General features: G+C 45.1%; 1 protein-coding gene across 5 annotated transcripts in view; it reads right to left on the reverse strand.

Annotated features, from left to right (window-relative positions):
- IFT43 (intraflagellar transport 43) overlaps positions 1–14,905 on the reverse strand; it is a 145,225-nt gene that overhangs the window by 30,821 nt on the left and 99,499 nt on the right. For all 5 annotated transcript variants that reach the window (XM_085870149.1, XM_085870151.1, XM_085870150.1 and 2 more), the window contains exons 5-6: positions 8,498–8,570; positions 1,969–2,041 (exon numbers count right to left, since the gene is read on the reverse strand). In XM_085870149.1, coding sequence (XP_085726275.1) covers positions 1,969–2,041; positions 8,498–8,570 — 146 coding nt within the window. The remainder of the gene's footprint in view (positions 1–1,968; positions 2,042–8,497; positions 8,571–14,905) is intronic.

The following is a 14,905-nucleotide window of genomic DNA, read 5'->3' on the forward strand; positions in this document are numbered from 1 at the left end:
AACAGATTATCGGGTATAAAAACCCGGCTAAAACTCAGATCCGAACCATGCTAGACCAATGCAAGAAAGGACGGAATGAACTGGGAACATTTCTACAATTGTTTATTTACAATAAAAAGACACAGGGAAGACTTATCACAGAATATACAAGGAATATTTACAATGGTGGGATAACACTTATGCAGTTCTACTTAAAAGACGGACCCAACACACTCAGACACACACACACACAAACACACACACACACACACACACACACACACACACACACACACACACACACACACACACACACACACACACACACACACATATTTTATTGAAGACCCCCGCAGCAAGAGGAGAGACAAGCGGGGGAGGAGGGGGGGGTAGCAGTTCGGTGGGGTACCTGCACGCTGGAGGTAGGGGTGCTCCGCGGTGCGGCACCTGCCAATCGTGGTGCGGCTCAGCCCACAGTCACACGCGCGGGGCTCGTGCCCGTGGAGGAACCCGCGTGGAGCAGTCGGAGTCCCCGGGCGGAGATGAGGGTCGCGGACGGGACCCACGAAAGCTCCACGAACGCCAGCAAAAGAACCAGCCAACTCCACGAATGAACCACGAACCACCAACAACACGACACGACGCACCCAACCAACGTGCTCCTTTCTTCTCTAATCCCCTCAGACGTGCTTCTCTGTTCCTCCATCTCCTCAGACGTGCTCCAACGAAAGGCAACAACAGAGCCCCGGTTTGGGGTGGGGCTCAGTGAAGCACACGTCACTGTCCGCCTTGATTGAACAGCGTTCCCACGGGCCCACCCTTTCTGGGCGGGGTTTTGGCCATACCCGGAGAAAGCTACCCCTCCCCTCCACGCGTGTTTGAGGAAGGTGGACGTGGTGCAACTGCGTCGACCATCGTCGGAATTCCGCCTCAGGCAATGGTGCGCTGTGGCCCGCGAACCGAGGGCTGCAAGCGCAATGGTACCGTTGGATGTTTCGTTGGAGGATATGTGATTTGTTAGATGTAATAACCTAGCTGAAAGAACCTCGCAACGCACACCTTTGATTCTCCCACGAGACCAAAGGAGGGGTTCTATCTCACATATACTTAACGGCATAACTAACTTTTGGGACCTGTATGTTGAATGCACATGGTTTCCAGATCCGTAACAATACTAAGATGGGTCTGTGGGTTTAAAGAAAGAAAACGGGTCAAACCCGCAAAATACGGGTCACTTGCCATGTAAAGGTCAGGATGGTGGATTACACGAGGTGGTGGTACACTGCCTGTTTGAAACCCTGGAGGGAAAAGTGGGAAACAGGCTCTGGAGGGTGATTCCATAAACAACAGAAGCAAAGAACAAAGGAGTCGAAGTCAGCCTGGATATTGTGCAATCAGCATGGATTTTGGAGGTTTAACCAGGAGAGGGTTACTGTAAGAACGTGTGCATCTGGATTTGCTGGGGAGGGTGTTAGGACTGAGAGAACAGAGGGAGCGACATCGGAGAAGAGGCAGTAAGAAACAGAGACCACTGACCTGCCTGTGATGTGAAAACAACTGACCATGTGCTTCAGCATCCCAATAAAAATCTCAATCAAAAGGAGAATACTTTCGGTCCTGAGAAGGCTCTCTCCATTCCAAAGTTTGAGCCCCGTTAAAGGAAAATATAACCAATGGAGAAAGAATTGCCTTACATATAAGGCAAAATATAAAACCAAGAACCTTTGATGGACCACATTTTTAACCATTCAGGCCAATGGTTTAAAGTTTGATATTTTCGGAAATTGCCTTGCAAGTATGATAACTCAGCCATCTAAAGGTTCTAACTAACAAAAGGTAAATTGTCAGATAGAACATTTTTATTCCAAGGTAAGGAAATGCATGCACTTACAGTATTTCTTTAGATAACAGAAAACAACACAGCATGATTTTATAGTCTCCATGTGAGAGCAGACAAAGATGAAGTCTCACTGAGTTTGAAGCACTCACCAGAGTCTGTAAGGCTGCATGAATCCCAAGGTTGGTGTTTAGTTCCTCATAGGTAGGGAGCATATTGATGATGCTGGTACATCAAGAAAAGAAAGGCAAGAATGACTTTTTTGTACAAGAAAATTATCATCATATATGTAAGAAACTCATAATAGATGTTATTGTATGAAATGACAGCACAAGATAGGTACCATATTGAATGATAGCATATGATAGCAGTTGTGTTCAAATAACGAGGGGTGGGGGGGACTCATACAGTAACTGGAGATAATAGTTGTGCACTTGGGTAATTACTTCCCTCTGAACGTTAACAATAGCCTAGTTTTATATTGGTGGTTCATCCAGTTTTGTGTTGTATAAATGTTCGAGTGTAAAATTGAATACCCATGCTTTTCTATAATCCATTTTGTCAGTAAGTAAATGTACACAGTTTGGAACACTGATATTGTGATCAATCAGATTTTGTAAATGCAGTCTGTGTTTGCAAATTCGTTTAGGGTGTAAGTTTTGGTGGCCAATTGTATGATGTCATTGTGTTATCTATCGATGTTATTGTCAATTGGTTGTGTGATGTGATCTGACCATGGTGGTCATAAATAAATTGTCATTTTGTCCACGTAGAGGTAACATAAACCTTTAATTCGTACATCAGGTAGTACCAGAACATAATGTGAACAGTTCTGTGAGAGTTTAGATAGATGTAAGTGCCTTAGCAGTCTTGTTGTTTTATCAGTTTTATGGCCAAGGTCATCTGCTAGCATGTGTCATGTCACATGGGCGCCACACAAGACCTGGGGTCTGTTCCGTTAGCAAGCGGTTTGCTATCCTTTGCTAAGCCAACTGTTCCATATCAACTGCTTTGCAAACAGCTTGCCAAGCCACTTGCTAACGGATCACACTCACTTATGTTAGCATAATGGTCGCCATAGTCTGATTCAAAACGATCGGTGGCTATTTCTTCAATTCTACCGTCACAGAGGATGATATTGAAACCTTCAAACGTGCATTTCATACTTTTATTGTTCCTTCTACTTTTCATCCGAATTCTTTAAAATCTACAAATATGCAAAACCCCTCCACCCTCTCCCCAAAATGCACAGAGACAAGTCCATCGATAAGTTGGTGGAGCAGTCCCCATTATAACTCCCCATTTATTTCCCTGCGCATGCAATGCATTAAGCAGGGTTAAGCAATATAGCTTCACTTTGTCTATCTTTCTGTCCACAAACGTCATTTTATGATCGAGGAACAACTTTACTTCAATTGAATGTTGTATTTTAAACATGAATCAGAACACGAAGTCAATCTACCTCGTGTTATTTCAACGCAAGACAGGAGCTCAAACGAAAGACCCAAAGATCTTAAGCCAGCCACCTCAACCATTAAGCAAACACCAGACTTTCATGCAAAGTGAAAATTTGGGTGAAGGAGTTGGTTCACTTTGTCTGTCTCTCGACAAACATCATTTTATGATTGAGGAACAACTTAATTTCAATTGAATGTTATATTTTGAACACGAATCAGAAAGCGAACCTTCAGTTTAGCAGTACTTTAGCTCTGAATTTGCCCTGATAGCACATGCGCAGAGAGGAATGAGATACTTTTCTTTTAGTCTGTCTGCCTGTCTGGCAGTCAGACAAAATTGAAAATCATTCAAAACAGGAAACTTACTGTTTTAAAGGATGTCATAAAGGACACAAACAACAAGCACGAAGAACTAATGTAACGTTTTAAATAAGGTGGTGTCATAGACACTGCATCAACGGCAGTAAAACCCCGAATTAATTTTTTTACACAACCTTTAAAATCTTTATTTTATTTCAATTGAGTTATATACTTGGACACTGCAGAACAAAAATCACATTCTTGCCACTTCCAAAAAATTTCAGTTTTGCAGTACTTGGACATGTTAAATAAGGAGGTGTATAAGATACTACATCAATGGCGGTAAACTTCCGGAATTTTTTAAACGACATTTAAAATCATTACTTTTTTTCAATTGAATTATATACGATAACACTGCGTGGGGTAAGGTGTTCTATGAACTTTCTAGTTTCTCTTCTTTTACTCTTCATATCGTACTCTCTATAGCCGCTGTTAACACAATCAATTTGTTTGGGGAAGTTGTCACAAGTTGTCACAAGATCGAGTAAAACTGAAAATGATGGCCCAGACAGCATTTGTTTGAGTACTATGATAGCATTGTTTACATTGGAGACCACCTTGTTGTTAAGTCAGGTCAGGTTGTTAAGTCACTATTGTCAGGTGAGGCCAGATCAGATCTGTGACTTGCTACAGGAACGGTACGATGTAAACCTGTACGAACCTGTTTCATGGTCGGGTTGTCGGCGACTAAGTTGACTCTGAAGGACCAACTACGGAGGAGGTTTAGAGAATTAAAATGGAGGTGGAGATAACTAAGGAGGAACCTAAGGAAACGGTAAGGAAAGTAAAGGTTTCCTAGTGAGGAGAGCGTATGGATATGGAAACCCAGGAGGATTAAAAACAAAACCTGTCAAAGGCTGGAGGAGCTCCTGGTGAGCCAACAGCCATCCATATCTGGTGCCCAATTGTGTCTGTGGCCATTCTCCTGCAGTCGGGTTGCCTTTTACTATGAGGTTGGTGGCAGGATTTGCATTCCGACCACTGTAAAATACTTCATTCAGAAAAACACAAATAAAACTCAGATGAGCCCACTCCGTGGGACTGCCCCCTGTGCAGCTGCACTTCATAGGGCAGCTCACCAGATGATGGGACAGGGAAAAGCCTTGAGGAACCCTATTCTTTGATGATAGGAGGGAAACCAAGGGATATGGTGTGTCAACCCTGCTGGATCAGTTTGTGATGGTGTGTGTGAAGTTGGTACTGAGGTGTCATCCACCAGACGGTGGTCTCCTCAAGTTAACCTGAGATGATCCATTCGGGTGGGTGCCTGGAATGTCCTCACTCTAAGAGAGGATGATCACCTGTCTCTGCTGGCATCTGTGCTCCAGTGTCAGAACATCAATATTGCAGCACTTTCTGTGGTTCGGAGACAAGATAGTGGTGAGATCATGGTGGGTGGCTACACCCACTACTGTTCTGGTTGCTCTGATAGTTATCATTCCCAGGGAGTTGCTGTCACTGTGACTGTGTCCAATAAGCTGACTCCAATGATAATTAATTGAGGTAACACCGGTCAACAAGCGTATTATGAGACTAAGGATTCATCACTCCTTAGGTGCCGTTTCCCTGGTCTCTGTATATGCTCCGACTGAGGTGAGTGATCTCACCCTGATGGACAGATTCTATGCCACGCTCGAGGTGGGAAAATCGATGCTGTGCAGCAGCAAATGGTGGGAAAAATGGAGATGTTGGCGGGAAGTGTGGCAGATGTGTGGCATGAGATGGTGACCGGTCAGGCTAATTAAGCTCAAGGGAGAGATAAACGGGTTCAAAGGGAATGTAGCTGGGTTAATACGGGGTTGGGGGGGGCGGTAGAAGGACTTAAGGGTGAACAGAAAGAGTTGAGATATGTAACTAAAACAAACACGGGGGTAATAGGGGAGAAAAGGAAGGCCAAAAAAAAATGATGGGGAAGGTGATAGCAATAAAGAATGAGTGTAAAAAGAGTCATGATGAGATAACAGAGAATGTGAAGGAAATGGGACAGACGATAGAGGTAAGAACATGGTTAATAGATGAGCGGATAGAAACGGCGACATTGGTGGGAGAAAGATAATTGGCGGGAGCAGGAATGGAATGGGGGGGGGTGGGTTGTGGTGTGATGAGGTGCGGATGTGGTATGCGTGATGGCGTGAAGGAATGGATAAAGAGGGAGCAATTCCCTGCCAAGAAAATCCAGGTGTGGATAAAGGATAGATAGTGGGGATCCAGCTATTTTGGAATAAATACCATTCACGAGTTGGTGCAAAAGAAGTCCGAAGACTTTTATTGTGGTATGCAAAGTTCATTGGCGGACTGGGGGTGTGGCTTGAAGTACCAACATTCAGAGGTGAGGGGCATTTCGGTGCTGAGCCGATCAGAAGCCCAGACGGGCAAGGGAGTTAGCGAGTGGGCCGAGCACCCCGGGAGATAGGCCCACGTGCCACATGCCAGCAAGGCCACAGGAGGCAGGAGAAGGCAGGAGAGAGCTTCCCACCAATATTTAATTCTTTCATCTCCTCTCTCTGTCAAGTGCCCCAAGACTGGGCCCAGTCCTATTCCTGATCTTCATAAATGATCTCTCTGACACTGGAAAATCCTATTTATCTATTTGCTGATGACTCCACCCTCTGCCATGACATCACTCATCTTCCAGACAGACAGGGCAGCAGATTCTTCCCTCTATTCAAACCTTGACAAAACTACAAGATGGTCAAACACTTAGAATATGTCTTTCAATCCTGACAAATTTTACACTCTCCTCTCATGACCTCTCTCTGAAAGGACCATGTCCTTTCTGCTGCTGACAAGGCATCTTGCATTGTACAAAGTCCTTCCTTGGCACACATGAACTTTTATACACCTACAAGGCCTTCATCCGCAACTAGATGGTGTACTGTGATCCTCTCTGGGCTGACTCCACTGCCTCACATCTTGCTCAGCTTGATGCCATGGAAACCAAAGCCTTCAAGATTATTGGAATCTCCCACGATAAAGCTGAGTATATTGGTCTAGCACTTCACCATTGCAGACAGGTTGGTGGTCTCTCTGTCTTCTATTGCCTCCTTTCTGGTTTTGCACCCTGTGCTCTTTCGATTTCCACTCCTCACCCCAGGTTTCTGCAGGGCACACGGTCCAGCATAAACCCCCTTATGGTGAAACTACATCGAAGGAGCCATGAACAGGCGGTACGAGCAGGTGACGATGCAGCAGGCAGACAAAACGGGCACAGAGCTAAGACAGGCAGGTAGGAAAGAAGGCACCGACAGAGAAACCATTTCTCCTCAAGGTGTTTCTCACTCTGGTTCTCCTTCAAACCTTCTCTGGTTCTATTCAATCACTCTTCCCAGAGACACTGTTCTCCTCCAACCTCAATCCTTTCAGACGTGTTCTCCACAGAACTCCACCAACCTCTCACACACACACACACACACACACACACACACACACACACACACACACACACACACACACACACACACACACACACACACACACACACACACACACACACACACACACACACACACACACACACACACACACACACACACACACACACCGCCCCTATGCAATCTTCGGCTCCTCCCTCTTCTCCTCAGGCAATGCTCCGCCCCTTGAAGGCATCTATAGCTCCACCCCTGGAGGTGTTCATAGCTACGCCCCTCTCTCTCTTGCAAAGTCTCCCGGCACCCCCGGTAGAGGTTTGCATAGGAGTTATACGCACAATTTCCTTAACCATAATCCCTAATTATTGCCATGCACCACCCCCTGTATGGTACACATTCAAGCAAGATGATCCTTAAGCTGACGTGTCCCTACGTACTACATCAAAATTGGCTAACTACTCATACATAGACCATGCTACTCTATACATTCCTATGTGCTCTATGGTAATATCTAACCCCCCCACCCTCCTCACAAACGGAACAAAATATAGATTAATGTTGTACCCATAACCGCAATTGGTGCACAATCTGGTACCAATAAAAAGGGACAAATAAAAGTAGTAGTAGTAGTAGTAGTAGTAGTAGTAGTAGTAGTAGTAGTAGTAGTAGTAGTAGTAGTAGTAGTAGTAGTAGTAGTAGTATTGGTTAAAATGGAATTAAGGTATGTGAAATATTAATACTTTAATTCCAAGCTCCACTCATCTTGGGTTGAAACCCAGGCTCTCTCTGATATTCAATTTCATTTGACTTAAGCATTCTGGTTTGTTTTGTTGAAGAGTGAGTCCGCATTTTATCCTGACCATTTCCTCAAGCATATGGATAAGTGATGGGACGAAGGCCAGCCAGTCAGGTGACGACTGCATGTATATATTCTGAATCATACCAAAACTTCATTTTAACTCTTATCTCAAGCTGCTTTTATTCCCTTGTGCCTTCAGGTTCTGTTGGTTGAGGAAAGCATACACCATCCATGCAGTTCTTTCTTCTGTGTGAAACAATGTCCGGTCCAAGAAATGACAAGTTTTCTCTTCTATTGCAATTGTAAATGTATCATCATTTTGGTGGCCACCCTATAGTTTAGAACATATCACCAATATTATTATGGCAATGTCTGTTTTTATTTGAAAGATACAGGAGATCCTTTATGCCTATATGCATTGTAGAATGGTCAGCTGATTTCACACCCCTGTCTTACAATAACCGACATACTCCAGTACAATGCCTCCATAACTACTCTAGAACAGAAGTATCAGTCAACTTTTGATCCATGAAGAGTGATCCACCAACCCAGGTTGCTGAAGTCAACACACTTTAAACTATTATGACATCAGACCTGGTAAGATAAAGCATGGAAGTTTGATATCACTTTCAGTTTCATAACTGAACAGCGAATGGCTTGCTTTATGTAATGAGAAAAAAAAGGAAGAAATTCTCACCGTGGTGGATCAGCCGTCTGTCCAGCCAAATCTTCCTTCTGAATGTCTTCTAAGTCAGGGATCACTGGGATATCTGGGGTGACCGGATACAAACACATTGATCCACTCCCTTAATTGTTAAACTAGTAGGTCAGTTGTCTATGTAGCCAATTACAATTACTTGTCACTAAACTTTAATCTTAAAACTCTAATGACCAAGCGTCATTGAGGAGGATTCACAAAAAAGATATGAAAGTAAATGCAGAACATGAAAATAAATTAATGACAATAGTGAGATGATCTTTTAGAAGGACAAGACTGGTATTGCATGCAAGACAACAGAAAGACCACATGGCAAGGGCAGGGGTTTCCAGAGCCAGGTACGTGAAATGTTTTATGAATTCAGATATATCCTTTAAAACCGATGGCACAAATGCTGAGAATAGCTGCAGTGTGCAAATAATTGCACTTTTTTTTCTTGCAACTTCTACTATGGGATGATTTAATAACCAAAACAGTTAAAACAATTAGGCAGTCTCATAATGAGTGGATGATGAATTTCTGAGGGTAGTAATGACGAGCCGGGGTGCGGAGCGCAGGGCCGGGGGTGGTGAGGCCTACGCGATTAGGACAGCCAGCTGGGAGCAGGTAAACGTGTTACACTGCAGAACGCCCTGCAAATTATTCGGCCTGACTGTCACATAAATCTAATCACACCGCAAAGGTATGGTGCCGCTCTCTGCTCTAAGAGGAGTGACTTAATCTCTCCGTGAAAAAGAAAAAGAAACAACTGGCCGCATAAATATTTCATGAAGTTTAAAAGCTTCATTGGCTTAGTTAACAACACTGTAACAAAACGCAAGCATCAGCATGTGGCAGTCTGAAAATTAGCATCACATTGATTTGATCGTGTTCAAACATGTTGCAATTTGGAAGTATTTTCTTTTTGCACACGACAGGAAAATTTTAAGCACCAGCACTGCTGATTCTGGACTGGTAGAGCCAATAATTTCATTGACTCCAAATATTCACATCTGAGTGACAATTATACTTTAAAGGGCATACGACATGAAGTTCCTGCTTTTGAATAATTTTTCTTTTGAAGGTTCAACAATCATTAGTAGCCTAAAATTTTTTGTGCACTCATTTCTGCATGTATATCTGTCTGTGTGTGTGTGTTTGTATATATATATATATATATATATATATATATATATATATATATATATATATATATATATATATATATATATATATATATATATATATATATATATATATATATATATATATATATATATATATATATATATATATATATATATATATTGTTGTGGTTACCAAATTCGCAAACCACCATTCAGGTCCCTTAGGTGAGATATCTCCGTAAGTATATGTGTAGTTAGGCCCAAACCCGTTGTCTAGTGGGAATAAATGTTATTCATGCGTGCTGCGACTCTTCAGGATAGCCGTTTTTCTTTTACTATCTTTATTTTGGACCAACCGCCATTGTTACCACCACCAACCACAACATCAACCACCCACCGCGGCGCCGCTTCACGTCACACCTCGCAACCGTCGCATCGCCACCGTTCTTGCGCCGCTTGTGGGTACCGGTGTTGGACTCGTGCAGGGCGCGCGCCGAACAGCGTGTACAAAACCACGGATTTTCCACTTCAAAAACGGATCAAAAACGACACACACCCACTTTTGTTCCGTCCAATCGGTGAGCGAGGGGCGATTTGGCCCCGCCTCCAGGGCGTTGGAGGGCGATCGCTATATGCAAATTTATGGATCAAAAAGCATTCACGCCCACTTTTTCTCGGGCCAATGGGGAGCGAGGTGAAAGGTCGAAGGCAGGGGGTCAAAGATGAGAGAGCGAAGCCACGGGGCTTATATAAGCGACCGCGTTCGTCAAGTCAGGGGAGTTAAGACCGCGGGCGGTGGAGTTGGGAAGAAGAAGCAAGAAGGAGTTGGTCGTCGTCGTGTGCGTTGGAGTCGGAGCGAAGGGGACGGAGCTGTGGAGAGGCGGCGAGGGCAGACGAGGGGGTGCTCGCGTCGTGCCGGGAGCTGCACACCAGGGAGGCCGACGGCGCGACCTGGCCGAGGTGGAGACGCTCGTCGCGGGACTCGAGGCAGAGTAAAAATCCTCCTTTCCCCCGAGCATCAGCAACCCCCTCCTGTTTCCCCCCCGTGCTGAGATAGTGCGACCAAGGGGGCCCCTTTCCCACCCCCTACCAGACACTGCCCGCGAGGCCCGCGGAGTTGAGGCACCATCGCCGCTCCGCGTCTCATCACCAGACGGGTAGGCCCGACCCGGTCTCGGCCTCAGGCCCGCCTCATCCTTGAGGGTGTTCTTTTTCTTGGTTTTGGATATGTGTTGTCGGCGCCGTCTGTGAAGTAAAATTGTATAAGTGTTGCCGTGTGCTCGCGTAATCGGTATTAGATCTGCATTGTCGCATTTGCTTTTTGTGTAAAATTGCATTGTGTTTCTTTTCCTTTTCTATGTGCTTTTGGTGGAATTGAATATGTGTGCTTTCCATTCATCGCGAATAAATGTGCTTTGTGTTGAACTGTTTCCCGCTTCGCTTCGTCATTTCTTTCATTGAATCCTCATCTTGCTTCACGTAAAGGGTTGGTAGTGGGCTGAATACGCCCGATAATTAATCGAACCGTCGAGGTCGACGAATAACACCGCTCGGTTATCCCGATAGTACGGAAAGGGTCGCTTAAGTGGCCCGTGTCCGAAGTCGACCTGCGGCGAGGTGCGATCGCCCGGTCTACCCTCCGTGTGGGTACTTAGGTAGGTCGAATTTGGCGAGCAACCCTATCCCACGCGGGGGCCGATTGGCTCGATCGCGGTGAGACCGAAAGGTCCACCCGTGACTGGTTCCCGGCGTTAGTCCGAGTGGGTCACGACTGGATTGTCCGTCCGGTGGGCGACGTGCCGCGATTCGAGTTACGTGGCCGTCAGCACGCCGGCGGGCGCGAATCCGTAATATATATATATATATATATATATATATATATATATATATATATATATTGTTATAACAATATATATAACAATATATATAACAATATATATATATATAACAATATATATATATATATATATATATATATATATATATATAACAATATATATATATATATAACAATATATATATATATATATATATATATATATATATATATATAAAAATATATATATATATATATATATATATATATATATATATATATATATATATATATACGTGAAGCAGGATGGAGGGTCAATAAAGAAAAGACAAAGCGAAACGGGAAAACAGTTCACACAAAGCACATTTATTTCCCGGCACATGGAAAGCACATATATACAGCCAAACAGTCAAAATGCACATATAGCAACCAAAACAAAAGCAACAACGACGCAGAGTTACAACCAACTACGCGCACACACGGCAACTATTATACAGTTCTACTTTAGAGACGGCGCCAACACACATTTACTCAAAAGCAAAGGAAAGAAGCCACCCTCATAGACAAGGGGGCAGACAGGCCTGTAGGCCAATTGTGCACGTGACCTGGAGGAGCGGCCAGGCCCGCGAGACCGGGGGGGGGGGGTCCTACCCGCGTCCTCGTGACGCGTTGTCGGACGAGCCGCAGATGTGGCCGCGTGGCTGTGCCCTGACTCCGTGCTCCTTGGCGGGTTTCGTTGGCACGACATTTGGAGTGGGGTGGGAACGGGGCCCCCTTTTTGCACTATCTCAGCGCGGGGGAAAGGGGGAATTGTTAATGCCCTGGGGAAGGGAGAATGGCTGGCTGGCTTGGGTCCCGTGACGAGCGATCCCACACCACGACCTCGTCGCCGACCGCCGTCCTTCTCGCCTCGGACCCGAGCTCCTTTGCCTCTTCCCGCAACTCTTCTCAGCCGACTCCAGAACCTAACTCGAAGACACACCGATCACTTCGCCACCCGACTCGACTGACTCTCCACCCGACTCGACTGACTTCATTCGCCTTGCGCTCGCCTTCTTATAGGCCGGCAGAAGCAGTTAATATGCAAATATCTGGATCAGGATGACCTCGGGGGCGGAGCCACGCTCGCCCATTGGTCGGAGGAAAGGGGGCGTGAATCTCCCCTGATCCTAGAATTTGCATATATCGATTTCACACAGACGCGCCTGGAGGCGGGGCCAAGCCGCTCCGTGCTTGCTAATTGGACGGAGGGGAAGTGGGTGTGTAGCGTTCTTGATCCGAATTCTCCCTCGAAAAGGCCGCTATTTGCGCTTGCGGCTCGGTGCGTTCGGCACCAATCGCCAAACGGGCCCGAGAAAGCCCGACGCTCAATGTTCACAGGTGGTGCGGGAATGGCCGTAGAAGGAGAGAGGTGAAGGTGGTGGAAGGTTTTCAGTGGTGGTTTGATGGTTGTGGTGCCGTTTGGGAATGGCGGTGATGCGATGATGTGGGATTGAGTTGTGAAGGTAAAGGTAGTGGCTGTTGGCATTGTTGTTGTCTGAGGGTTGGAGTGTGGTTGGTTCAAAATAAATATAGAACAGAAAAAATGGCTATCTCAAAGCGTCGCAGCCCGGATTAATCACATAAATTCCCTCTATACAACGGGTTTGGGCTAACTACACATGTACTTAGAGATATCTCACCTACGGGCCCTTCATGATGTAATGCGAATTTCCACAGCCGTAACAATATATATATATATATATATATATATATATATATATATATATATATATATATATATATATATATATATATATATATATATATTATATGTAGTTATGGTTGCGGGGTTAGATGGAGGAACTTCATAGGAAAGTTAGGATTGAATAGAGTTGTTTGGTCCGTGGACGTTTCGGAGACATCTCGATGTAATTAAGTAGGGAAACTGTGAGCTTAAGTGTTACATATCACCTCACGGGGAGGGGGGGTGGTGTTAATTAGATAGGGATTAAGGATAAGTTCCCCCAGTATGTGATTGCACCCTGTAACCTATTCTGACGTTTTTGCAATCACTAGCCAACCAGAAAGACGTGCATTTATATAACAAACACAATGCTAACAGCAAGCAACCAAGGTGTGCCGAGCAGGTAGAAGCCCCACCTTCCCAGGTTTCGTGCAAGCAAGCCACACCCCGGAGGTGGAATAGTTGTTTGGTGTGACGTAGAGATCGCGAAACGAAGAGGTTGGTGGCTTTGTTGGTTCAGTTGGTTGTAAGGGATGTACGTGGTCGAGAGAGAACGTAGTTAGAAGATGGCCTGTAAGGACAGGGCATAACAGCTAGCTTTCCTTCGACGCATGAAGAAGACAGCACGATTCTCGTATTCGTGTTGAGGCGAATTGGCTCACATACTGAGCAAGACACTGGCCATTGGCTCTTGGATTGGTCGTGAGGGATGGACCTCCAAGCCTCATGTATATCACCAAAGAGATGGCGCCATTTTGCAAAGCAGTGGTGTCAGTGAGGACGATTGATGAAGAAGCTGCACGGGGTCTCTGAGCCCTGGTGTTGAATACTGCTCACGAATTGCCTGACATATGTTTTTCCCGCTGTAAAAGAGCGGCTTGGCGCCATTTTTGGGTGCATCTACACCTGCAGGACGAAGTGCCTCGATTCCAAGTTCCACACAGGCCATCTCTGAAAAAAGCTAAGTGACAGAATAAAGGGAGCATTTTTTTTATTTAGTTTCCCCCTTCTCTGTATTTAAGTCTGTGTATAGTGGAACCTCAAATTAGACATTAGTTCACTTCATATGATTATTATTACATTTTGAATTACCCTTGTAAATATTTCTATTATCATTAAATCCCTGCGTTTATTTTAAGTTGCTGTGTTCACGTATTTGTTGTGGCATTTGAGTATAAACCCCCCGTACATCCATCTGTGCCTCCAATGCTCCGCCAGTGCTGCACCCCACCCCTCCCACGCATGCTATAATCTCTGAGGATCATCGTGTCTGCCTCCTAAGGAAAACCGCTTGGCTATCCGGGCTGGCAGTGTTAACCGCCCATCATCACAATTTGGGTCGGGGGATTAACGTGATATGAAACCCCTGCCCCCCCCCCCACCCACCCCCCGACTCCCTCAGGAGTGCAGGATTCAAACTCTGAACAACATTTCACAGGGAACACAAAATTGTTGATCACGATAATTGGTATCGGGAGTAAAGAACGCATGGAAATTTAAGGGAGAGAAATTTTTTTTTCTGATGCGATTAAATGCGTGCGGGAAATGGTAGACGAGCTCAAAATGGCGGACGAGCACAAAATGGCGGTTCGGAGGAAAGGAAGTCGGAAAGAAGGAAGCGAGTCGAGTGTAGAGTTGGTTGACAAGCATCGGGAAATCCCCCCCACCCGTCCCGAGCAGAAACCCCCACCACCAAATTCCCCTCACGGAGGACAAAGCGATTCCCTTGGAATCCACAT

This window comes from Eptatretus burgeri, chromosome 2 (genome assembly GCF_056783735.1).
Source record: "Eptatretus burgeri isolate ZD-2024b chromosome 2, Ebu_testis_v1, whole genome shotgun sequence".
In the NCBI taxonomy this organism is placed as follows: domain Eukaryota; kingdom Metazoa; phylum Chordata; class Myxini; order Myxiniformes; family Myxinidae; genus Eptatretus; species Eptatretus burgeri.